This window comes from Chionomys nivalis, chromosome 3 (genome assembly GCF_950005125.1).
Source record: "Chionomys nivalis chromosome 3, mChiNiv1.1, whole genome shotgun sequence".
NCBI classification, from domain to species: domain Eukaryota; kingdom Metazoa; phylum Chordata; class Mammalia; order Rodentia; family Cricetidae; genus Chionomys; species Chionomys nivalis.
The window spans coordinates 114,794,971-114,822,021 of NC_080088.1; the positions used below are offsets into that span (position 1 = coordinate 114,794,971).

General features: G+C 49.0%; 1 protein-coding gene across 1 annotated transcript; it reads right to left on the reverse strand.

Moving 5' to 3' along the window:
* Prkab1 (protein kinase AMP-activated non-catalytic subunit beta 1) lies at positions 1-10,999 on the reverse strand. The gene is made up of 8 exons (XM_057765512.1): positions 10,891-10,999; positions 10,610-10,777; positions 8,132-8,295; positions 6,882-6,975; positions 6,515-6,629; positions 4,558-4,691; positions 1,424-1,492; positions 1-1,196 (listed from the first exon to the last, which is right to left on the reverse strand). The coding sequence occupies exons 2-8, from the start codon at positions 10,766-10,768 to the stop codon at positions 1,119-1,121; spliced, it is 813 nt and encodes a 270-aa protein (XP_057621495.1). The 5' UTR covers positions 10,769-10,777; positions 10,891-10,999; the 3' UTR covers positions 1-1,118.
* Between the last annotated feature and the right edge of the window lie 16,052 nt (positions 11,000-27,051).

A 27,051-nucleotide genomic window follows, 5' to 3' on the forward strand; every position in this document is an offset into this window, starting at 1 on the left:
TTACAAATCTTTATTGAAACTTACACATCAAGATGACAGCAATTCAGTGTTTTGAAAACAGTAACAAAAAGGAACCCAAACTCAGCCAGATACTGACACCACTGAGCTAGTTCCCGCCTGTTCAGCAGAAACAAAGGGTATATTGGTAATTTCTGCTGACAGGTGACAGGAACCTACACCAATGGGCACATCTGTGGCATCACCAGGGAAATCAAGATGAGTGTAAAACAGGTTCATTCACACGAATCCCAAAGACATTGTCCTACTGAGAATCTAGGTGATTGCTATAGGGGTTCAAGTTCTTTTAGAACGAGCAATAGCAACCACTGTGACACCCTTTGCTCACTGAAGACACAGGTCCCCAGCTGAACAGCGCATGCTGGAACTAAAGGGCGGGTGCTTCGACAGTCGTCATGGTAACACTGTCAGCATCACAGTTGAAGTAAGGAGCGGACAACTTTGCATGGTGGCCAGTCCTCAGGATCATCCAGCTTAATGGAGAATACGGCAGTGGGTTTGGAGTTTGTGTTGAGGACAGTTATTGCTGAGCGAAGTCACATGATCTACAGTTTCACCCTGGTGACTTATTGCCTTAGGTAGGACTGGACAGCCAGCCATTCTAGTTAAAAAGGTCCTTAGTGCACACAGTGTCGGGCAACGATTGCAAAGCTGCACCTGGAAATCAGACATCTGAGTTTCCATTGAATCTACAATCTACTGCTTTGATTTGGAAGGACAGGCAGGATTGAATATTGCTTACGTCCACAGCGAGGCTCCAGCAGGTATAGGCCATCGACCCTGGACAATACGATGAGGACTTTTGTGTGGCTTCAGTCCCTGTTCCCCAGTTTTTACTAGCAAGGTGCCAGCACTCAGGTCTGGCTTTAGACATCTCTGGCCAGCCGAGGGGATGTTTGGAGTACACTAGCCTCGTGCACTGCAGGCAGCCATCCCTTCCCCATTTCTGGACTCTTCTAGAGAGGCTGTGTCTGGACAAGCCTTCAAGGAGGACTAGGGTAGGGGTGAAATGTCCCAGAGAGTGAAGTGAGGATCTGCATGCACGTGGAGAGCCCAGCACTGCCTGCTGTCCCTGTGCTCCATGGCTGGCTCTCAGCATCTCATATGGGCTTGTACAGCAGGGTGGTGACATACTTTTTCTTGTACCGGTGAGTTGCGCTGAGCACCATCACGCCGTCCTAAGAGGGTGGGAATGACCAAAGGCAGGACAGAGTCAGGGACACAGACTTTAGCAGACACGAGATTCGCCACAGGCTTAAGGAAAGCAGCTCCTGAGCAGAATCCAAACCAGAACCCGACAGACCCCAAAAGCTGCCCTGGCTGTCAACACTTCCCGGCAATCCTGGCACGACAGGTCCTCAGACCTCATGCTCAGAAACTGCTCTAAGGCCAGACGAGCCGTTACCTTGATAGAGAGTGCGTACAGGTGGTTCAGCATGACGTGGTTCGGCTCCGGAAGCAGTGCTGGATCACACTGGAGGGAACAAAGGGAGATGTGAACAAGCAGGATATGGAAGGCAAGATGATTTTCCTCCCTTGCTTCACGGCACAGGCAGGGTAGCCGAGGACCTGTCTTCCCAAGCAGGGAAGTGGAAGGGCTGTGGAGCCGACAGTAGAGAAGGCTGAATCTATCATGGACTGGAATACTCCAGCCAAGCTTTCATCTGGCCGGAATCCCTGTCCCATCCTTACAGAGAAGAGGCAGAAGATCAAGGACCCACTGAAACACTTCCCCGGAACACAAGATATGCTGTGTCTACACACCCCTGAGAAGTGGACACATGGACACCACCTCACCACACCTCTCCACCACAAGAGCCCCGACAGTCTCTTCACTGCACATCCCCAACTCTAAGAGAATACACTCACACGGAAAACAGTGAGGTACAGGCTATGATTAGCTGTGGTGACTCAAAGCCGAGGCGGTCCCTCACTCAGGGAAGGTGTGTTCTTATCACTCAACCCTCAGGGAACCGCAGTACTTTAGTGCCTTCAAGAGCTGCCAGCAGGCCTGTGAAGCCCAGAAGGGTGAAAGCAAGAGCTCTGAGAAGGTGTGACCGGGCCTTCCAAAGGAAGCTGGATGGCCTTCCCCGCACTGTACAGAGGACGCAGGAGAAGCAAGCGGCATCCTAATGAGCTGCAGCGGTCAGTCTGGGATCTGCTGGGGACAGCAGCCTGCAGGCACGAGAGAACTGGAGGTGGAGGAGCAGGACTCCCAGGCCTTAGACCTAGCTCTGCCCTGGCAGCCCAGCCTCCCAGCAATGCACCTGTCCTGCAGTCAGGCTTAGCATCTCAGAGGCTAACAGCTTTGTCGCAGGTTCCCTGAGCGCCCCTGCTCGGCAGGCCTGGCAGAAAGAGAACAAGAGTTGGCCTCTGTGCCTCAGCAGAATGCTGCTTCAGCCAACTGCTGGTGGAGTTCCCAAGAACTACAGCTTGGATGTGCCGGTTTCTAGGGCGTCATGTTTGGGCTGTGCAAGTTCTGTGGAATACCTGCACTGGACCAGTTACATTCATCACTTTCTCTGTGTGCTTAGAGACCATTACAATCTACTCTGTGCTGTTAATGAACACATAACTCAGTATTGTCTATGGACGATCCTTAGAGTTAGACACACAACCATGTGTCTGTGTGTATCTGTGTGCTCACGCGTGTGCATGCAATGCATGAGTGCATTCAAAGGAAACAAAATCTGGAAGCTGAAGAGACATCAGTCTACTCACGTTCACTGCCGCACTATTCACCACAGCTATGCTGTGGAGTCACAAACACAGGACACACCATCCTGGATGGGACACTGCACCATATGGAGGAGGTGGGCAGAAGGCATGCATTGATTTTGGATGATAGTGGATGCACGGAGACCACCTCCCTCAAAGTTCTGCTGCTGTTTTCCCTGTTAGGATGAGCTAAAACCTGGAACTAGGAGTCCAGAACATACCTGTTCTCCCTTAAATTGCTTTTGTCCAATACCTTATTACAGCAATAGAAAAGAAACTATGACAATGGCATGTGGCTTAGCCTTAAAAAGGAAACATTGTCATTTGCAACAACATGAATTCTGTGGGCATTAAATAAGTCAGACACGGGAAGACAAAACCATATGACATAAGCAAAATCTCTAAAAGGTAGGATAGGAGAGGCAGAACAATAGCTATGGGGAAGACACTGGCAGAGGGTAAAAATCTCTGCTGGATACGAGGAACAACTGTGAGAAGAGGCTGACCACAGTGACAATGTGCTGGATTTCTCAAAACCTTCAAGACAGTGGGCTCTAACCTCTGCTGGGGATGCCACTCAGTATCTCTGTAACTGGAAACGAACTGTTAGAGCCCAGGGCTGCCTGTGTCAGAGTGTGCCGGCACAGGTTCTCCCTACTCATGGCTCCCTTGGCGGGAGGAGGCGCCTTCCTTGCTTAGAAGGTGCTGGATGTCTTCCAACCTCTGAACTGTTTCAGAGGAGGGAGGGAGTGGCCTCACCTGAATCTTTTAGGATAGCAGCTAAGGGTCTTTGCAGACCCCACTGGCCATCTGTATGAGCCATTGCCAACTTAGCGCTGGACACAGTTAGCTAGAAGATCTGAAGTTTGCTGGTTCTTATCCCCAGCCTCCTCCTGGATAGAGAGAGATGACCACACCAGCTGCTCTCTGTGCATGGACTCTCAGCACAGAGGGGAGGCTGGTACCTGAGAAAGCTGGGCCTTTGGAGAGGGAGTAGCAAACACTAAACTGCCCTGGTGGTCCAGCAATGACTGCTCTAAGAGAAGGTCCCCACAGACACATCACGCTCACCAGCACGTGGAGTCTACTTATGGGTAGAGTGTTGAGTGCCTATTACGATTTGACTGCGTCCCGTAAAGCTCAAGTACTAGGACCTTAGTTCCCAGTGACTATCGGGAGATGGCAGTAACTGGTGATGCGTTAGATGGAGGCACCCTGAGAGTGGGTCAGGCATCTTGAGGGCTCTGTTAGAAAGGGGCTCAAGTCTCGCCTGCTTTCCCACAGACGGCATGATAGATACCATGCTTGTGTACGGCACAGCTGTCGGCCTACGCCAAACCACTTCCCTTCTTCATAAGCACCTCGGTTTCTATTCTGTTTCAGCGGCAGACAATGGGTAAGATCGTGCCTTATGAACAGAGCTACATAGTATGGACAACTTAGGTTAAAAGAATGGAAAACCAGCCACAGGAAACAGCTGGCTGCTCAAGGCCCAGGCTCCATGTTTCCTTTCTGCAGGTCACTGGACAGTTTCACAGAGGAAATGTGTTACGACAGCTTAAATTCTGATCCAGGAGGGCTGATGTTTCCAAAAGCAACTTGGTAATTAAAATTCGATTCTAAAATGCTATGGCCGGAGGAAGAATTCCAAGATCTAGCTGACCAAGAAGGGGTGGTTAAATATTTTCTCGTCACCAGCAGCTTGTGCCCTCCGCATCCGAGGACCACGGCAGTCCCCACAGTGGACGACACAAGTGTAAAAGTGGGCAAGGAGGAGAGCAGGTGAGCACGACCTCGCAGGGGTCTGGACGGCGTACTCACAGAGATGCCCGTGTCCTTGTTCAGGATGACCTGCAGCAGGTGTGGCGGGAGGATGGGTGGGGCCTTGAACCGCTCTTCCGGTTTAGAGATGTAAGGCTCCTGATGGTAGGGTCCTGGTGGGGAGCTGGACAGCTCTGTCGGAAGATGGTGACAAGGATGCTAAGACCTAAGCTGATTTATGGCTTCCTTATCCAGCTTTCTGTCCTTGCTCCCTCAATACAGACTCCTATTTTCTTCAAGACAGAGGAGGAACAGAAGGGATGAAAAACACCTGTAGAATCTGGGTGCTCGGAATAAACCTCAATGGTAAATTGAGACGGTCCAATGAAAGGACCGTTGTGGCAAAGCTAGGTGTCTGGGTCACACTAGCGGGAGCCATTCCTAATGACCTAGCCTCTCCTGTCAGAGGAAAGGCTTCCTTCTTCAGGCTGAGTTTGATGAACGCCACAAGTTCAAGGCTTCAAAGTGGGAAAAGTGGCCTAGCCTAAGTTACGAGCTCTCCCAGGCAGAATAAAATAGGTTTTACGAGGCACCAACATATCAAAAATAAATAACAATAAAGACCTAAGTGTAAAGTCTCTTTGGCTCCTCACTCTCAGGTCTGAGCATCTTTACTATCCAGACACAATTAAGAAGCTTCTGAAAGTACAGCACCTCAGGTCAGAAGCATCCCAAATACTGACGTCTGGCTGGCTGGCTGGCTGGCTGAGGTACTGAGCTGTTATCCAAACATCAGGATGGGCTCTGGTCACCTGATCCTTAAGCTGGTCCAACTGCCAACTTTCTCAACATCATTTTCTAGGTCGGGCTCCCTTTACATGATCCAACCACATCTCAGCAGAAAAACTGAGAAAAGCATTCAGTGCAGGAAACTGAGCCATAAGGAATAAGCACATCGTATTAAACAAATGAGAACTTGAGTGTCTAAAGGGGTTTAGCGCTGGGGGAGGGGCACCCGGCAGCAGCGAGGCCGCAGGTTGACTCAAGACTTTGGCGTGCAGATGAAGTCCCACACCAGACGGGGGAGGAGTATGCACAGCGCCGTCATGCTGCACCCTTTGCCTATTTGAGAATACGTGACTGGTCATCCGGAGACAGCCAGGGATCCCAATGCAAGAGCACCCGGATCCACAGCCAGCCAAGCCCGCCAGTCAGTTTAGAGCTGTGATGTCAGAAGTGGTTAACAGTGAGACGCCAGAGGCAGACCCTCCAGACCCGCCCAGGAGATGATGGGAAATCTGTGAATTGAACTAAATCTGTTCTCTCCAACTGTTGGGTGCACTCCCGAAGATTCCCTTACTGTCTCCCACAGGGCCCAGGAAGCAGCCCCTGTGTACAAGAAGAGGAAGCACAGCTGCCTCTGCCACCGGGATTACTACACATCATTTCTCTTCAATTGTCCCTTGACATTCCAGGTAGTTTCTTCCTATGGGGTGTGGGTGGACCGCAGTCCCCAAAGCTCCGTGGTTAGAAGACTCTTGTCTACCAGGACTGAAAAGAGAGTTGTGCTATGCAGCCTTTTTCTCTCAGAAGCCTGACAAGGAGCTAATGGACTACACAAGTGACAGCCAAGGTCACTGAGGTGTCCTTTATCACCTGTCAGCCTGCAATTCTCCAGACACTGAGTGGGGAGTGAGCTGGCAGCTCCCCTGGTGCTGGCTCATTACAGACCCAGTGTCCTTCTAGGGCCCCTTCAGCCCCGCCTGGTTCTGTTCCTACAGCCAAGTGGAACTACAGAATAGCCCACAAGACAAGGCAGTGACATACGGCTTCTCTGGGGTTAAGCTCCAACAGCCAGAGCTGGGAGTTAGGAATGAACTGCTGTGGACTGCAGAGCTATAGTTGTCCACCTGGCCAGGCAGCTTCTGCTCAATTGTGAGACGCAAGGGAAAGAGAAGTATGTCCAGGCTGCACAGACCCAGCCTGCACACATGTGGGATAAAGTAACTGTTCATACCAGACACATCGGAGCACTTTTGGGAATCCACCATTAAAGCATCAAATACTTCAAAGTCAGTTTTCTTCACTTGAATGATGTTGTTAACTGTGCCAAGCTGGCTGGTTACTATTGGCTGGGAAGAGACAGACAGGCAGACATCATAACATGGAAGGTCTGTGGAGTTTTTCAGAGGACTAGAATTCCTGGCTGGGAGGTCTCACCGCCTGGCTAGCTACTCTTGGTCAATTATACCAATGACCTGGCAACTGGTGCTGTCTAACTCGGAGCCACACACAGGGAAAAGGGACCTGACAGCAAGTGACAAGGGAAGTGGTCAGTGTTGGTGTGCGGGCACCCAGAGGGCTGGGGGCTGCAGGAAGAGTACCTCAGAAGGATCGTGGGTCCACTGCCCATCCACAAAGAACTTGTACTGATGCTCTCCTTCAGGCAGATCCAGGATGGCTACAAAGTTATTTTGGCTGCAGAAAGAGAAGAAGTAGTGTTTCAGCTGGGTGGGCTGCCCTCTGGCTCCAGGACCAACTGAGTTTGGCTGCAGGAGAGCAGACATGTTCAACAATGCATGGTCACAGTCTCAACCCAGGAAAGCCACTTAAAAAAGCAGCAGGCAAGAGTTTCCAGAAAACTTCCTTTGCTCAGACACTAGGAACCTAGAATCCTAACACTGCAAGGTCAACGAATGGTTAATTCATGTTTCTCCAGTCTGCAGCCTGGGTGCCAAGGAGAGGCCAACAAAGGCAGCCACCAGCAGCCTAGCTTCCCTTTGCACAGGGAGATGGCCAGTGTTACAGAGCTCACATGCATGAACACAAACTTACAGAACTACCCAGCAGTTCTTGAGCCCTGGCCATTTAGTTGTTTCTTGGCCTGAGCTGAACTAACTTGTTACAGGGCCTACTGGTTCCCTCCTTCATTGTCAGTCACGGGAGCACAGGGGTTCTAACAACCATCGGGCATGGCTCAGGCGTGGTCACTAGTGAGCATGGAGACAATCCACACCAGGGTTTTTTTTTTTTTGGTTTTTTGAGACAGGGTTTCTCTGTAGCTTTGGAGCCTGTCCTGGAACTCCCTTTGTAGACCAGGCTGGCCTCGAACTCACAGAGATTCGCCTGCCTCTGCCTCCCGAGTGCTGGGATTAAAGGCGTGCGCCACCACCGCCCGGCCCACACCAGGGTTTTGGAAGAAGCATCTCAGTATATCCTTGCTAATGTCTTCAGAGCATGTACCTCCCAAAAGTACTAGAAGGGAGGTCCAAGCATCCCTTACAGAGTGACTGTTTAGTGAAGGCAATATGGGCTCAGATCTGTGCCTCTGAGGTTCCCAGCCCGTTCTTTCTCCATTGCACTAGGATTGACTTTTTCAGAAGAAACGTGTAGCTGAGTGTCAGACTTCTTCTCCACTGAGAGACTGCTGTCTTCTGAAAACGGTGCATTTAAAGCCAGTGATTTCTAGGGTGTGAGATCTGAACTCTGTAACTCATTAAGCAAAATAGTTTCTCACTCAACATCTATATTACAAAAAAAAAAAAATCCTTTATTCTGTTCACTCACAGAGAGCTTTTATGAATAAGAATATATCCACAGCTAAAGCAACGAGGGAATGAAGTCCCGCCATTACCTTCTTGTGAGGGGAAGTTTGCTCCAGTTGTTGAAGGACCCAGACAAGTAAACCTCTTTTCCACCCCCTGTCCATCGAAATACAGTTGGCCGAGCCTGGGCGGGGGCTTTATCATTCACTTCAAGATCATGCTGCCAGGCCAGGAACTCCTCCTTCTCTGGAGCCTAAGAGCAGAGCCATTTACTCAGAGTCAGGCAGCCTCCCCACACCAGGCCGCTAGCCTGAGAGCAGAGCTGTTTACTCAGGGTCAGGCGGCCTCCCAACACCACCACTAGCCTGAAAGCAGAGCCATTTACTCAGGGTAAGGCAGCCTCCCCACACCACCGCTAGCCTGAGAGCAGAGCCCTTTACTCAGGGTCAGGCAGCCTCCCCACACCACCGCTAGCCTAAGAGCAACTCTAATCAGGCAGCCTGGCCACTAACAGACTTGCATCTGTCCCCCACCTGCAGAATGGAGATAGAAAAGCAACCGCTGTAGGTACTGTGCAGACTGAGATAGTCCCACAGTCGGTGCTTAATCATTAGCTACTATTACTGCAATTAGACTTCACAAAAACTCTAGAGGAAGCTATAAGGCCTACTTGGAAGAAGACTGCCATGAATCAAGGTGAGCTTAATACATGTGATTTCCCTCCACTAAGCAAGACTTCCGGGTACGTAAAAATTTATTAGGGATGATCTTGGAGCTGTTACAACTGGCAAATTCAGAGGGTGAGGAAGGGTCTATTCACCAAGTACTGGAGCAATAGATAAGTAAAGCAGACTGGTCCCGCCACTACGGCAAATGACGATACCTAGTTATGGAAGAGGGTAACCGACTTACTCCAGCCAGAGAGAAAGGACCACATCCAGCTCTGGGGTGGAGCACAGTTCTCCAGTCAGAAGAAAAGCCAAAGACTAGATTTCTAGGATGGGAAAATGCCCTGAAGGGAGCTCAGGAAGGCCTATTGCCTCCACCTCCAGACACTGATCTGCTCTAATCTAAAAGACTAGAGCAGGGGTTCTCAAGCTTCCTGCTGGCACCCTTTAACACAGTTCCTCCTGCTGTGGTGACCCCCAACCAACCATAAAATTATTTTTATTGCTACTTCATAACTGTAATTTCCCTACTGTTATGAATCATAATGTAAATATGTTTTTGTACGGAGAGGTTTGCCAAAGGGGTTGTGACCCACAGGTTGAGAGCCACTGCTCTAGCACGCTCACTAACTGTAGCCACAAAGCTGAACTGGGGTAATGGGGAGAATTTCTGACTTAATTGGGCGGCCTGGTTACTACTGTTGGAATGAAGAAGTGCCACTTAATTCCCCCTCCCCATCCCATCCGGTGGATAGCAGCAACACCACCCAGTCCTCTAAAGAAGTTTACCAGCTCAGTGCAGAGAGCAAAAGGCAAGGTGACACAAATACTTGCTTCCTCTTAAATGGCCTCGGCCAAAATCACCTCTAGGGGTGGGGACAATCTCAACTCAGTGGAGAAAACAGCACTCCAAAGATCACAGCACACACCTTTCCGCCAAAGCAGCAAGCCCAGAAAATGAGTTACAGTAACAAGAAGCAGGCTCCTTAAAGTTAGACTCAAAATTAAGGTCCAAGGAATAATAATGTGGGTTCCTAGCTCAGTTTGGGGCCAGGGGTGAGGAAAGGACCAGCGAGGGAAGACCAGGCAATTAACCTGTTAAGTAATGAGGACTAATAGGCAACCAGACAGTAACGGGCCATGCTGGGCAGAGTCAACCTTCCTAACTGCGGTTACTTCCACTAGAATCACCCACCGTCCTTGGACTGGGCTGGAAGCACTGGCCACATCACTGTCGTTACGGGAATGTGGCTCAAGCAGGAACTTTTAGCTTGACCTGCAAAAAATTGATTTACTCTGGTCTGCTTAAAGTCCAAGCCATTATTTCAGCAAAGCAGAAGTGGAGTAGTCGTTAGCTATGCTGGCTGCTGTTCCGGGAGACTCTTGGCCACTGACCTCCTCAAATGGACTTGTCAGATCTGAAAGAGTTAGCAGGGTGGCCCAGAAGCGGCAGAACCAAACACTTCCGGCAGTCTGCTAGTCAACTTCGTTTTCAGCTTAACAGATGTGCTCCTGTTTACCTCCAAAACGAACACTAAAACTCCCAGCCCAACTTTTGCAAAAGCCGGCCGGCCTGAAGCCGAGGAAAAGTTTCCGCCAAGCTGTGCAATCAATTACACCTAAGAGAAAAGTAGACGCTGGTGCTCAATTACAGCTAGCGCGACTCCAAATTAATTAAGAGTTTTAAACTCGGTCCCAGAGCTGCTTTCTCCTTAATGATGTTCAATGAAGCCCAGGGTGACTCTCCTTTCGGTAATAATCACAGGTTCCCTGACAGCAAGAGGGCTGTGACAGGGTCAGCTCCCTCCAGGTGCGAAGCTGGGAACGTGGCGGGAACACAGGAAAGTGCCCTCCCCTCCACCTGAGCCCAGAAGGCTCGGATGCCCCCCGACTCAGCACCTTGATTTCCTCGGAGTGGAAGATGTCGGCGTCTTCGGGGCTGTCCATGAGGATCTTGGGCCTGTCCCCATCTTTGGCGCCCCCCGAGCTGTCCCTCCGCGCCGTCTTGTGGCCGCCCTGCCGCTCCAGCGCGGCGCGCTCGCTGCTCGTGTTGCCCATGGCGGGGGTCTGCGGGGACACAGGGAAGAGGGAAGGGACGGGCCGGGACTCCCGGGACCCCCGGGACCGGCCGCGGACCACGCCCCTCCGGCGGCGTGCGCGCCCGCCGAGCCCCGCTTTACCTGCTCAGGCAGCCGCGGCTAGAACGCCGACGAGAGCGGGACCGTAACCTGACACTTCTCGGGCAACTTCTCCCACCCCTCAGCAACTTCCGCTTCCGGCCGGGCCCAGCGAAGGAAGGGTGGTCACTGGGGACGGAGCGCTCGAGGCTAGCACGGCATCACTTCCGTTTCCGTTCCGGGAGAGTCCGCTCGCCGGCGGCCTCTGGCCGCTCAGTGCGCAGTCGCAGTGGGTCGTCGCGGGCAGCTCCCGGGACGAGCTTCGTGACGGCCGGCAGGAGGCGCTCGCGTGCCCCCTTCCCGTTCCCGACTGAGCGACCGTGCCGCCCGCCTCGTTCCCAAGTTTGTGCACTCTCCAGTTAATGGGGTCTTTGTAAAGGGCGAATCGTGTTAAGAAACCATGGGCTGGAGTGGTGGTAAGGCCGTTGGGGCGCTTGTTCTTGTAGAGTATCGGGGTTCGATACCGGGCGCACAAACTCTTCGCGCCTTAGGTTCCAGGTGATCCCGATCCCCGTGGATTCCAGCGCGCAGGTGGTGCCCATACATGTGCGAGCAGTGCACTCATTCACATAATCTTAAAACAACCCCCCCAACACACACACACACACACACACACACACACACACACACACACACACACACACACACGGGTTTCCCCTTAGATGCAGTGGCTCTCACTTTAGTGTGGATTAGAATAACCTAGCGCTCCTTCACTGCTCAGCGGCCTCTCGGGACCTGCCAAGTCAAATTTTCTGTAGACTATGGTGGGGGATGCAGATTATCTGACTGGTGTTTGAGAAAAATGGCAGATCTTAAGATTTCTGGGAAGTTTTTTCCTGTAGACGCTTTGGAGGCTTAACAACACTGGCGTTTCAGTGGGTTTTTTGTTGGTGTTTAAGTTGAGAGTATGGCCTTTTGATGAGTCATTTTGGAAAGGGCCTCTGAGCCTTGAAATGGCTCAGAGGTTAAGAGCATTGCCTGTTCTTCCAAAGGTCCTGAGTTGAATTCCCAGCAACCACTTGGTGGCTCGCAACCATCTGTAATGGAGTCTGGTGCCCTCTTCTGGCCTGCAGGCATACACACAGACAGAATATTGTATACATAATAAATAAATAAATATTTTAAAAAAACACAGCCGGAAAAAGAAAGAAAGAAAGAAAAGGAGCCTTGGAATTATTTTAAACACATTATGCATAAAACGCGTTAGTGCTTAGAGCTTCAGTAGAAGAGCCTTATGACTAAAATATTCTCACCTTCTACCCTATCAGACATTTTTATTTTATTTTATTTTTTTGGTTTTTCGAGACAGGGATTCTCTGTAGCTTTGGAGCCTCTCCAGGAACTAACTCTTATAGACCAGGTTGGTCTTGAACTCACAAAGATACGCCTGCCTCTGCGACATTTTTTAAAAACGTTATGTGTTTATTTTTTTTAATGCATTGAATTTGCTAGCCCGTGTCTTTCATTTCATCCACTGAACATTTATTTAGGATTATTTTTATATTATTTGCAACATGAGACATTTTTGTTAAGGGAACCAGAGACCCTGATGATTGATATATGGGCTTTTATTTATTTTTTTATTTTTTTATTTTTTTATTTTTTTTCGAGACAGGGTTTCTCTGTGGCTTTGGAGCCTGTCCTGGAACTAGCTCTGTAGACCAGGCTGGTCTCGAACTCACGGAGATCCACCTGCCTCTGCCTCCCGAGTGCTGGGATTAAAGGCGTGCGCCACCATCGCCCGGCTATATATGGGCTTTTAGAGGGAATTGGACAGTATCTACGTAAAAAAAATGAATCTTCATTTTTTTTTTTTTTTTTGGTTTTTCGAGACAGGGTTTCTCTGTAACTTTGGAGCCTTTCCTGGAACTCCCCTTGTAGACCAGGCTGGCCTCGAACTCACAGAGATCCGCCTGCCTCTGCCTCCCAAGTGCTGGGATTAAAGGCGATGAATCTTCATTCTTATGGACAGTTTTATTTCTAGTGAATTATTATAAAAATTCACATACAAAACTTATGTACAGTATGCCTTTTTGAAGCATTGATTCTAATTATTATACTAATTCTAAGATGTGTATTATAAGACATTTTATCTCTTTGAAATTGGATGCTTCTAGCCATAAAAGATTCTTAGATTTGATAAAATGGAGACATTAAAAACAACCAGAAGTATTTCGGTGCAAGAATGACTAATGGCATTTTATGGAATATTGAAGAAACATTAAAAAAAAAAGTCAATAGCTGGATGTAGCTGGTAGCAGGACACACCTGAAATCATAGCACCAGAGAGGCTTCCGGGAGGTTGGTCATGAGTTTGAGGTCAGTTTGGGCTACACAGTGGTAGCTAATCTCAAAAATGGGTGTATGTGGGAGGAGGAGGGGGGCCTCAGGATGGTTCGGTAAAGGTACTTGCCAGGCCAGTGTGGCAACTTGAGTTCTGTCCCCAGAGCTCTTTAAGTTGTCCTCTGACCTCCACTCATGTGCTGTGGCACTGCACCCACAGGCTGGTGAACACACGCACGCACGCGCGCACACACACACACACACACTTTATGCTTAAAGAAAAACAGTCAGAATTGTGTGGGTGAGTATGAAGCCATCAGAACCTTCCAAATTCCAAAGCCAAGTGACAAAATGACAGACGGGCATGGGCTCTGACGTCAGCCTACCTGGGTCCAAATTCTGATTTTTTTTTTTTTTTTTTTTTTTTTGTTTTTCGAGACAGGGTTTCTCTGTAGCTTTGGTGACCGTCCTGGAACTAGCTCTTGTAGACCAGGCTGGCCTCGAACTCCCAGAGATCTGCCTGCCTCTGCCTCCCGAGTGCTGGGATTAAAGGAGTGCGCCACCACGGCCCGGCCCAAATTCTGATTTTACCATCTAGTAAGTTCCACTGTGGTTTTATTCGGAAATGGCTACAAAAAAATAACGCCGATCTTGCATGCCTGTTTCGTGACTCACTGAAGAGCAGCTGTGGGAAGTGGTCAGCATCTGACTAGAACACAGTGTGAGCACTGTTATTAGTGCCATCATCCTTGAAGATGGAGAGTTCTGGAAGGATTGTCTCCTGGGCGAGAGGTGAGATCGTAATAGGAAAAGACAGAAGGAAGACGTTTGCTTTTTAGCTTATGTGTTTATATACTTTTCCTTTTCTGCCTGTGAGACTGTGAGCAACAGTAAGAAAGAAATGCTCCAATTCTAAAGGAATACAACATGGAAGGGGAGTGAGCCACAGGAAGGCAAAGGTGCAGGTAGGCAAGGGAAGGGCTGAGGGCCAGAGAGGATTTTCTGAAACTAATGATCAACAGCCTGAATTTACTCAGTGGAGTCAGAAGTGTTGAGTGTGCCTGCTGAAATTAGTAAGCCAGGCTGGAACAGGTGATCTGTTTTTCTGTGATTCCAGTGACCTCACATGGCAGCAGGGAGCCCAGGGGCTGTGGGTTCTTTTCTGAAACAACTGGACAACTGAGACTGGCCCAGGGCCGATGGAGGTGCCTGTCTGTGTGTGCCAGACACTTCCATGTGCCAGGAAAGTCTCTGCTCTTACTCAGATAACGGTGAAAGCACAATCTCATGGTGCCAGACGCCACATGTCAGTGCTGTCCAGTCAATGAGGTGGTCCAGTTCCCGGGGCTGCACAGATGAACCCTGCTCAGGGATGCCTGCTGCATCAGGTAAGTGGGTGCTGAGATTCTCTGGACTGTGATGTCTGAGGGAAAGGGCATGTCTTTCTTATTTGTATAACTATACATAGGCTAGCCGCTAGCCTCTTCCCACCAGGAACAGTCAACCCAAGAATCGGAGGGGTTGGCTGGAGAGATGGCTCTCTGAGTAAAGGCTTTTGCAGCCAAGCCTGATGACCTGACTTCAATCCCCAGGACCGAATTGGTAGAAAGAGCCAACTCCCAACAGTTGATAAATGGTTTATAAAGCATTCTCTGCCAAAAACATGGTGCTAGTAATTAAATGCCAGGAAATCACACTGAAATTTGTAAGAGACACATTTTAGTCATTATGGACCTCAGAATATTTTAAGACTCAGTTTGTCTGCTTGTGCTTGCATCCTATGAAGACACTGGATGGATGTGCAACAACCTTAGAAGACAGATTGAGATAGTCTAAAATAATACTGTATTATACTCTCAAAACTGACTTCAGCGTACACCCCAGGAGGCCTCAGAGAGATAAAGTTGAGGACCAGAGGTCTGGGTCACTAATGATGGGAATCTTGCTGTATTATATTACATTTCATGAACAGGAGAACTAACATTCGCATCAGCCGCTGGCCTGTGTGGAAAGCCTAGGTAGGGTGGACGCTCCATTTATAGATGTCTGCTTAGTGTCTCTGTTGGGTCACTTTTGGTGGAACTTGTTTGGTGTTTTCTTTCTTTTTTTTAAATTTTATTGAGCTCTACATTTTTCTCTGCTCCCCTCCCTGTCTCTCCTCTCCCCCCTTCAACCCTCTCCCAAGGTCCCTATGCTCCCAATTTACTCAGGAAATCTTGTCTTTTTCTACTTCCCATGTCGATTAGATCTATGTAAGTCTCTCTTTGGGTCCTCATTGTTTTCTAGGTTCTCTGGGATTGTGATTTGTAGGCTGGTTTTCTTTGCTTTATGTTTAAAAACTACTTATGAGTGAGTACATGTGATAATTGTCTTTCTGGGTCTGGGTTATCTCACTCAAAATGATGTTTTCTAGCTCCATCCATGTGGTGGCACTTGTTTTTATTTATGGTACTGGAGATCAAATCTGTGACTTTGTGCATGCCAGACAAGGCTCTGTGCCCAAGCTCATTGTGTTACTTACCCTTTTCTTTTTCTTTTTTAAAAGTCACTTGTCAATATTTAGTATCAAAATAGTTGCATTGTAGGGTTCTCTTTCTCTCAATTGGGACCTCAACCAAAGTGAATACTTTTAAGCCAATAACCTTCAGGCTTTCCTAACAGATAGCACAGAAACCATACCTAAAAGTATCTGTTGGGCCAGACGGTGGTGGCATATACCTTAGATCCCAGTTGATGTTACATGACTGAACCAAGGCCACAACACAATGGTCTTTCCCTCCCAGGAGACAGAAGATTAAAGCGTTGCCTCATTGTTGAGTGGCTGTTCTCTGTTTTGTGAGCAGTCAGGAAGGGGTAGAGATGGATGAGTTTGGTCCAGGAGTGAGCAATGGGAGTGCTTGCCTGGTATGCGCTGGGGTAGGGAGTGCAGCTTTAGTGGGGCACTATTTCAGTGTGGTCACTTCTGATGAAAAAAGTAAGAGTTGTCTGGGACTGGGGAGATGGCCCAGGGGTTAAAAGCACTCCCTGCTCTTCAAGACCAGAGTTTGGTTCCCAAGCATCCATGTATGATTGCTCACAACTACCTGTAACTCCAATTCTGGGGGATTGGACATCCTCTTTTGGCCTTCTTGCATGTGTGCGCACACACACACATTTTTAAGAACTACAAAGTAGTTGTCTAAAGAGAGCTGAAGCAGCAAACCTCAGCAGTGGTTTTAGTTTTTTTCTAATGTCTTAGCTGACCCCTCCTAGGACCCTTTCTGCTTTGGCTGTTACTTTATACAGAACAATGAGGTTTGTTCCTGAGCTGTGTTTGGCTCTCAGCAAGGGGGCATGTACCTGTCTTCCTCCCTCATGTGTGCGTTGAGATGAAAAGTCACCCTCCAAAAGAAAGAATTAGAGTGGGCTTCAGAGCTGCCCAAGTGCTTGGGGTGTTTTGCAGATGGTCGCTGTGGTAGTTTGAACGTAATTGGCCCCTGTACTCTCATAAGCTCTTTTGGGAGGTGTGGCTTTGTTGGAGGAGGTTTGGCATTACTGTTGTGGCGGGCTCTGAGGTCTCATATATACTCAAGCCACATCCAGTGTCTCAGACCACTTCTTGTTCCTTGCGAGCCAAGATGTAGGATACTTGGCTACTTCTCCAGCATCATGTCTGCCTACATACCACCATATGGCATCATGATGGACTACCCCTCTAAAAATGTAAGCCTCCCCAGTTAAATGTTTTTCCTTTATAACGGTTGCTGTGGTCTTTGTGTCTCTTCACAGCAACAGAAAGACAGTTGCCAAGACAACAGAAAATACAAAGTGTGTAGACCACCGACTGTTACTTTTAAAGATTCTCCCCATGGTCCTTCTGAGGATGTAAAGTCAGAACCCAGCAGCCTTCCCGTCTCACAGGTACCCACAGGCAGCCTACAGAAACCTGTGAGTCCCTAGCTAACAGACTTCTCGTCGCCAGTGTCTCTCCCACGGGGAGTGAGTTTATTCAGTTTTGAAACTCTGGTTGGTGGGAATCCACTGCCGCTGACATCACAAGCCAATCAAACTGAACTAATAAATCCAGGTTTGATCTGAGTAAAGCCTTCCTAGGTGGCCCCAGGGGACAATGAGGTGGGGGCTTTTAATGCCCTCTGGGGGTGGAGCCACTGAAGGCTTTTCCAGGGGTGGAGTAACGCCCCCAGGGGATGGAGCCTGGACTGAGGCAACTCCAGGGGAGGGGCCTGCTGCTTGGCAACCCGAGGGCGGGGTTTGGAATAAACCCAAGCTAGAGCTTCCACACATCCCAAATTTTGGGGGTTGATATAGACGCCAGTAGGGCTTCTACCTATATAAAGGTGAGCACACACCCTGGCCCCGCTGGCCCCACTCCTGCTTGGGAGTCAGCCTGGATGCAGACTTGTGCTCTGAAAGCTCCCCTCATCCTCAGAAAGGTGTACAGAGGCTACGTCAGTCACATAGCCACGCTGTTTGTCCCTGCTGCTGGGACCGAGCTCTCCTCTGAGGCCCCAACATGCTGCTGCCACTCTGTCCATGGTGTCAATAACTCTTCTAATGCATGCCTACTCCCAGTAATCCGTCTCAGGGCCTCTCTTCAACCTCCCTCCCCCAAATAAAATCCTTCCTGTGCGGTGCCCACTGCGCTCCAGTCACGAATGTGGTCCCAACACAAAATTGTTAACACTCACGAAAAGTGGTTAGCATTTGACCCTAGAAAACAATCGGTGACTAACACTTCATCATCATTCTTGAGGATGGAAAGTTCTGGAAGGATACATAACAAACACTGTTGATGAATATGGAGACAGCCGGACAATGGAGTCACGTGTTTTGAAGTGTGTGTGTATGTTGTATGTGCATGTGTGATGGGTTCAGGCACATGTGCCTGTTCCTGTCCCCGTGGATGCCTCCGGGGCATCCTTCCCTGTCCTTGCTTTAGTCCCTGGAGACAGGGAGCCTGAGATAGGCTGGCAACCAGCACGCCCTCACCTTCCTCCTGTTTCTGCCAGCAACAGTTCATCTTCAGGCCCTCACCATCCCCTCCAGCTCTGTAGCACCTTTTGTCTTCCATAATACTGACATGTGATGACTTTATCTCCATTCTGTATTCCTGAGGAACAGCTGTGGGAATGGCTGTCTCTGCGCCACTCTCAGGACATTCTGGGCTAGAGTCGAATCAGTGAAACCAAAAACCACCGTCGTGATCAGGCAAAAGTCCGGTTCAAAAGCGTCCCCCTGTACCACAGTGATTTTCACGGGTGACCGTAGGTGGGCAGATGAGACCCCCCCAGTGGTTCCTCTGCATGTTTGATCCGGCAAATAGTTACCAGCTGGTACTGTGGAGCCGGCTCCCAGCACTGATACATCAAAACTCTGTTGAGGCTGATTTACATTTTACTGTTGCTTTTGTCTGGGTTCAACCACATGTGTAAACATGCATAGGACCACCCATCCACCCACACGTCTAGCCTCCTGTTGCCTCTTTTCCATTTTGTTTGAGCGAATGCCCTCTGAGAGAAGTCATCGCCATCTTGGGACATTCTGCTCCACCTCTTGGCAGATCATCCCAGCTGGGCTTGTTGTTTACATATAGGGGCGGGGTGGGGGCACAGGTGAGGATGTGGGCACAGGTGTCCATGTGGGCACAGTTCAGGTTCCTCCCACATGCTGTAGGCAGCCCAGCTTCATTGCATGTGACTGGGGAGGGGGCTGTGTGTGTGTGTAGGGCCCCTATAGAGGGAAGATTAGGGTAGGGAAATTCTTGTCTTTTCTGGGTAAAGGCTTTCCAAGTGAGGGCAGTTGAGGAGGGAGGAACAGCCACACCCCTTAGGGACCCCCTCATCTATGCTCTGTAAGGAAGCCTGATAAACTCATTGGTTTCTCAGAGTGAGCTTTGGCTGAACTGTGCCTGGATTTGCTGGTGGTCCTTAGGAGAAGAAGTAGATCCTGGTTACATCTCCTGGGAAAGAACTTTGGCAACACAATTCCTTCCAGTGCCACTCAGCAAAGCAACATCCTGGAGTGCCTTTTCCCGCCGCTTCCCGCTAGAGGGCACCCTGAACTCAAAGGAGGCTTGGGAAAGGCCGCCTAGACAGGAGATTGGTAGGTGCTTTATCTTGGAGTCATTTCTGTGAGGATGCAGATTCATTGCCTCCTGCTGCTGAGCCATCGTGAAAGGCGATAAAAAGTGAGTGAGTGTGTTCTGAAACAGAATTTTCAGCTAATACTTTGATTTAGCTTCATCTTGGCTTAAAATACAGGTTTTCTGTTGGTTAACAATGGCAAGATAGTGGAGAAACCGAGTACATTTTCTTGTTTCCCCTTTACTCATCCATCCACCCACCCACCCATCCATCCATTCACCCATCCGTCTGTCCATCCGTCCACACATCCATCCACCCACCCACCCATCCACCCACCCGTCCGTCTACCCACCCGCCCGTCCGTCCGTCCACCCACCCATTCATCCATCCGTCCGACCACCCACCCATCCATTATCCATCCATCCACCCTCCATCTAGCCATCCATCCATCCATCCATCCATCCATCCATCCAGTGAATGTTCATAGAAAACCTTTGTGTCAACTCCCAAGTTATCTAGGAATCATCCATGTATCCATCCAGCATCCGTGTGTCCACCCATCCATCCAATGAATGTTCATGAAAAATCTTTGTGCCAACTCCCGAGACCTCTGAGAATCAGAGGTGAACATGCTGAGGGTGGGCCCTGCAGGGGAATGTGTTACAATAGTGGTGTTGGGATATCCTGACTTATCGGGAAGCCAGGGTATACTTAGAGCCGCAATAGGACAGCTGGGGGGGGGGGGGTAGAGCCACAATAGGGCAGCTGGGGGGGTAGAGCCACAATAGGACAGCTGGGGGGGGTAGAGCCGCAATAGGACAGCTGGGGGGGGTAGAGCCGCAATAGGACAGCTGGGGGGGGTAGAGCCACAATAGGACAGCTGGGGGGGGTAGAGCCACAATAGGACAGCTGGGGGGGGGAAGGGTAGAGCCACAATAGGACAGCTGGGGGGGGTAGAGCCGCAATAGGACAGCTGGGGGGGGTAGAGCCACAATAGGACAGCTGGGGGGGGGTAGAGCCACAATAGGACAGCTGGGGGGGTAGAGCCGCAATAGGACAGCTGAGGGGGAAGGGTAGAGCTGGTGGGAGGGGGGGAGTTGAACGCAATAGGACAGCTCAGCCCTGAAGGAAAGGTGCCCTGACTATTGAGAAGCCAGGCTACCTGTAGCTGGGGCCTGGTGGGGATGGTCTCCCCGCAGGATATAGGGATCCTGCTCTTCTCCTGGAGATCCGCTACAGCTGAGTTCTGTTCTGTTCCCAACCACCTCACAGAGCTGTCTGCTTCTTCTCCAGCCCAAGATGTTTCTTCTGCTAACACTTTGCTAAAGGGAAGCCCCCTGCAGAAATGTAGCGATCTCCTCTGGCTCACGGGAAAAGTTGTTACAGAAGTTGGTACCAGCATGGTAGGTTATTGCAGTGACAGACCTGACCATGTTTTTGGGAGAATTGTGGAAGGACTTTAAAACCCTGGGCTAGAAAAACCTCTGAGGTTGAGAGCTCAGTGGGCTGCTCTGTAGCAGCTTGGAAGATCAGAACGCTGAGAACAGTGCATTCAGTGGAGGCCTGGCTGGTGACGTTTCAGAGGGAAACAAAGACTCTACCGGGACATTTGTGTAAAGAACCTGAGGTATCTGGTCAGCTGGAGCTGAAGAATCTGCTGTGATTAGAGACCAGGACCACTGAAATAAAACCTTTGAATTACTGGGACAACTGATGCTGGTCAGCTGGAATTGAAAATTAAAAGGCCAGCATCATTGAGATAAAATCTTCTGGGAAGTGTTTCCTGTTTCCTGAGGGTCAGCATACAGGAGCTGTGTTACAGAGGTGGCTAAGGTTGTACCTCATGTTGGTAGCCAAAGTTTGTAGTATAAGAGTCACCCAGCTGGTATTGGCTTGAAAGGGTGAGGGTCACAGAGAAAAGTTGAGGCTTTTCACCATGAAGAGAGTGCAGGAGAGCCTATTGGTGAAAGTGCAGCTCATTTGCAGAAGACCCCAGCATTTTGGAGATGATAGTATCGTGGCAAGGCCACCACGTGGAATGGAGCCAGCATGAGCCTAGAGGCCAACTGTGTGTGCTGTAGAGAACAGAGCCAGAGAAGTGCCCCAAGTCCTTGGAGAAGTCCAGAAAATCGTGAGGGATCCCAGATAATTGGACATTGAGTTCTTTACACTGTTGGGGTTTGGTTTTGCCGTATTCAGAGTGTGCTGTGCCCTGGTTCATCCCCCTTGCAGTGAGAAAGAATTTCCTTAGTTTTGATTTCATAGTAGCCCACAGTTGAGAAACTTTGCATTTTAAAAGGAGATTTTAAATTTTAAAAGAGGCGATTTTTAAAAAACTGAACTTTTTTTTTTTTTTTTTTTTTTTTTTTTTTTTTTTGGTTTTTCGAGACAGGGTTTCTCTGTGGCTTTGGAGCCTGTCCTGGAACTAGCTCTTGTAGACCAGGCTGGTCTCGAACTCACAGAGATCCGCCTGCCTCTGCCTCCCGAGTGCTGGGATTAAAGGCGTGCGCCACCATCGCCCGGCAAACTGAACTTTTAATGTGTCTGAGTTGGTAAAGACTGTGGGACTTTTAGGTTTGTAATATGTTTTATATTTGTGATTTTTTTTTTTTTTTTGGTTTTTCGAGACAGGGTTTCTCTGTGGTTTTGGAGCCTATCCTGGAACTAGCTCTTGTAGACTAGGCTGGTCTCGAACTCACAGAGATCCGCCTGCCTCTGCCTCCCAAGTGCTGGGATTAAAGGCGTGCGCCACCACCGCCCGGCCTATTTGTGATATTTTTTATTGATTTTATTGAGCTATATATTCTTCTCCCCTCCCCTCCATTTCTCTCCCCTCCCCTCCTATCCTCTCCCATGGTAACCATGCTCCCAATTTACTCAGGAGATTTTGTCCTTTTCTACTTCCCATGTAGATTAGATCATGTATGTCTCTCTTAGGGTCCTCTTTGTTGTCTAGGTTCTCTGGGGTTGTGAATTGTAGCCTGGTATCTCTTTGCTTTATGTCTAAAAACCACTTATGAGTGAGTATATGTGATAATTGTCTTTCTGGGTCTGGCTTACCCCACTCAGTATGATGTTTTCTAACTCTTATCTATTTGCCTGCAAATTTTAAGAAGCCATTATTTTTCTCTGCTGTATAGTACTCCATTGTGTTAATGTACCACATTTTCCTTATCCATTCTTCGGTTGAGGGGCATTTAGGTTGTTTCCAGGTTCTGGCTTTGACAAACAATGCTTCTATGAACATAGTTGAGCACATGTCCTTGTGGCACAATTGAGCATCCTTTGGATATATATTCAAAAGTGGAATTGCTGTGTCTTGAGGTAGGTTGTTTCCTAATTTTCTGAGAAATCTCCACACTGACATCCAAAGGGGCTGTACCAGTTTACACTCCCACCAGCAATGCAGGAGTGTTCCCTTTACCCCACAACCTCTCCAGCATAAGTTGTCATCAGTGTTTTTTATCTTGGCCATTCTTACAGGTGTAAGATGGAATCTCAGAGTTTTATATTTGTTTAAATATGTTTTATATTGGTGACCTTTTAAAATATGAGATCTTGGGGATGACCCCCCAAAAAAAATAAGAAAAAGGGGTTACTTTTTAGAGTGTCGGGTGTCAAGTTGACAAAGAGCCAGTGGTGCAGCTAGTTTCACGTCAGCTCACAAAAACTAGAGTCATCCGAGAGCAGGACCCCAAATCCCCAACTGAGAAAATGTGTCTGTAAGATGGAGCCCGTAGGCAAGCCTGTAGAGCATTTCTCAATCAGTGAAGGACGGGAGCAGCAAGTGACTGGGCTTCCACCAAAACCCAGTGGGCAGAGGGGGTTCTTGAAGAGCTGGCTGCTCAGGGAAGGTGTCTAAGGAAAACTGCCCAGCAAAGTTCATCTCTGTGGCCAACATCTGAGAAATAGGGAACAGTTAAAAGGGGGACTGTTTGTCTTGGCTCAGGGTTTCAGGGGCTCAGCCCACAGCCCTTGGCTCTGCGGAAACAGGGTGATTGTCTGTCAAGTGACTAGTGCTGTAGATGGCAATAAAGTCAGCAGAAAATCTACCTATATGGAACCTGGGGACTGGTGTTGGGGCGGAGGGAGCAGCATATACAAAGTCTGGGAGGCAGGCAGGCTGGAGTCAGAAGGTGAGGAGAGGGCTGGAGGAGAGAAGGGACAGCAGAAGAGGAGCCAAGAGACTGACCACTTAGGACTTAGCAGGAATCCTACCTTGGTGACGTTTTGATTTGGGCCCAGTGAGACCACTTCAGATTCCTGATATCCAGGATCAAAGGATAGTAAGTTTGGGTTGAGTCACTGCCTTTTGGTTAGTTTTCTTGTTACTGTGGCAAAAAAATACTGGATAGAAACCACCTAAGGAGGTGGGGTTTATTTCAAGAGTTCACAGCATGATTGTTTGGCTTTGGGGACTTGGGCACAACATCATGATGACAGGAGCACGTCGGAGGGGAGCTGCTTGCTTACTTCATGGCTGAGGAGGGACCACCTTATGGGATGATGTCACCCACACTCAGGTGAGCTTGCTCCTGTCAGCTCTGGGAACACAGAAACACTCTCCTGACACCCCAAACGGCCGGCTCCCCAGTCTCGGGTGATTCTAAATGGCAGTGAAGATCAGCATCAAAGCTTGGAGTTTATTTGTGTACTGATTTATTTTTATTTATTTCAGACAGGGTCTCACTGTGCGACCCAAGCTTACCTGCGTCTGACTCCTGAGTGCTGGCATAGTTTGGGATTTACAACACCACAAGAAGTGAATTGTTTTGATGGATGTCAGAATTTTTTTAAAGGGACCCCCCCCCCAAGACAGGGTTTCTTTGTGTAACAGCTCTGGCTGTCCTGAAACTTTGCTTTGTAGACCAGGATGGTCTTGAACTTACAGAGATCCACCTGCCTCTGCCTCCTGAGTGCTGAGATTAAAGGCATGTGCTACCACCACTCACCCAGTTTAGGTTTTTTTTTTCTTTAGACATCAGAATTTTATCTTCTCTTTTATTCTTTATGTGTAGCAATCTGTACGAGGTCCTCTTCCATGCTGTTCATCAGGCCATTTGTTGCCCTTCTAGGCAGTCAAACAACTTGTTCCTGTTTCCGTAAATTCTGTGTCACCCCCTTCTCCCACCCGGTAGTGAGCACTTTGAGGCAGCGTCAGGAGCAGCAGCCTCCTTGGGAAAAGTGGAATTGCTGGGTCTCATGTGTGGCCTACTGTGTGGGTGTGGACTGGGAACCGCCTAGACATGGGGAGAATATGCGGCCCAGTTAACATCAGCTTGACCGCACGCTCGTCTGCCTTTGGAAACAGGTACAGACTCAGACGCTTGCTTCCCCTCACCTCTGATAAGAGACAACCAGTGTTTGGGAGGGGGTTTCTTCTGCCTGAGACTTTCCTGTGATGCTAAGTAGCACTTGAATGGTATCTATAATTCTGTGTTCAGAAGAACAGGAATTAAGTGTCGAGACTCAGGCACCCACTTTTAGAGTAACCCTAGGGCCTAAAAAGGACAGGAATATGGATTTTTTTTCATGATTGGTAGTAAACCATGAATATGGATGCTATTTTAGATCGGGGGAAGTAGTTGGTAGCCCTAAACCGTCTCTTATATTTAGAAGCCTGGGTCTAGGGTTACATATCAAGATTCGTGCAGGGAGCTGTTTTGCTGATTGCAGCTGTCCTGCCGTTTGCCAGAGCTAATTTGCTGATCCAGGAGCTGAGGCCAGCGATTTTTATGTCTGCATCTGCTTCTGCCCATAACTTGTGGGTAGGGACAGGGCTGCCTCAAGACATCAGCCCGAGCGAGCGAGCGAGTCAATGCACAGAGGAACTGTGCTCCCTGAACCGCCAGCCCCTCGCAGGCAGCCAGCTCGCCCATCTGCGGAGCCCTTTGTGTGCCCCCTCCATGGCTTCCTTCTACACTCGCATTTGCCTCTGTCCCTCATGGGGGTGAGCAGACTTCCTGGGTTCTCCCTTAGTGGGATTTGAATTTCAAAGCTGAGTCCGGTTTCCATGCTTGAGTAAGTGCCCAGGGAATGCAGGCTGGATGAGAGGAGAGTCTACTGAGTTGGGAAATGGCTTTGAAAGCTGTTTGATTACTCTGCTCTTGGAAGGTGTAGTTAGAACAGAAGGCCCGGTGTGGACAGAGTTTGAGTTCTTCCGCCCAGCATCTGTCTCTCCTTCTGGTAAATGCTCTCTGGTTTTTCTCTGGGGAGTCACCTTTTCCACACCCTCCATCTGTGAAGATTGTCTGGCACTAACCTCACACTCAGCCCCGGTGTTCCAAAAGCTGGGGGAGGAGAGAGAGGCTTACATACTCCTCGCTGCAGTGGCCACACCTGCTTGATGATGGTTGGATAGTCTATGGACTTTCTTGTTTGTTTTTGTTCCTGACCAATTGTACATTATCTTGTACAGTTAATTCTCCTCCCACCCAGTAACTATGGAAGCAAACGCTTTAGCTCCATGGGTGGTGGTAAGACATTCGGGAAAGTCCAAAGCTGTTGGCCGCAAGCTCATCGCTATGAACCTATAACAAACACAACAAGCTGGGGATGAGAAATGTCGGGGAATGTTTCCAGCAACCCAGCACACCATTATCTAGTCTTCCTCAACATTCTCCCTCGAGTTTTGCAGTTACATGAACAGTAAACCCCACTTTGTGCTCCAGCCGCTCATCTCATTGAATGATGTGCTAGGAGCGAGGGCATCCCACTTCCTTTTCCTGTTGTGAAATTCCCCCACAGAAGACACTGGGAGAAAGGCTTTGTTCTTGGCTCCCAGTTGGAGGATACAGTCCCTCAAGGTAAGGAAGTCACAGCATCCGGATCCAGAGGAGGGGGAGCTGGTTACATTCCTTCCTCAGGAAGTAAGGGGTGTGTGTGTGTGTGTGTGTGTATGTATGTGTCTGTGCACACACATGCTCAGCTCTCTTCTCCCTTCTGCTCACCTTTTCATTCACTCCAGGACCCTGCCCAAGGAATGGTGCCGCCCACAGTGGGTGTGTCTTCCCATCTCAGTTAACCTAATAGAGATAATCCCTCAAGTTTTGATTCTCTTGTGGTTGACAAGTTGACAGTGGAGATTTACCACGGGGAGAAGGCAAGTCCAGATGTTATAAAATGCTCTAAAGAAGAGAACTGTCCCATATTGGGGCCCTAGGGGCCAACAAAACTCAGAGCCCCTCTTAACCCTGTAGATCCCACTGATAAGAGTATCATCTTATTTTGACTTTAGCTGAACTAATGTTTTAAATGCCTCGCAGGTCAGATAATAAGTTAGTTTAGCAATGGGGGACTCTCTAGCCCCATCTCTGCCCTTTCTATGGTCTTCTCTGTGGAAAAAAGCTGAGGTGGATGAGCAACATTTTGATTATGGAAGTTTCTAGAGGAGTGAACGCAGCAAGAAAAAAAGACTCATACAGCACGGTAAATGGGCTTACTCAAAGCCATTTTTATTCTGCTCTCTCAGCAACACTTTCCACTGGGCAAAAGAGACCAGAGACCCAAACATAAGCAAACAACAAGATGTGAGAAACAGGACCTGATAGGCTGGAATGGTGCTGGTGTCCCTGGACACTGAGACTCCCTTCTGGGACAAGGGCTGGCTCATGACACACCTGGGTGAAATGACCAGCTGATTCTCATGTCCATCAAGTTTTCTTTCTGTTGCTAGGGTCTAGTGTTTCTACGATTACCATGCTCCACATCTGTTTAGTGCATAGAGCTTCCCCCCAGGGGCACGCCTATTCCAGCAATTAATTTTCGTAGCAGTATGAGGTAAGGAGGTAGCCATTCT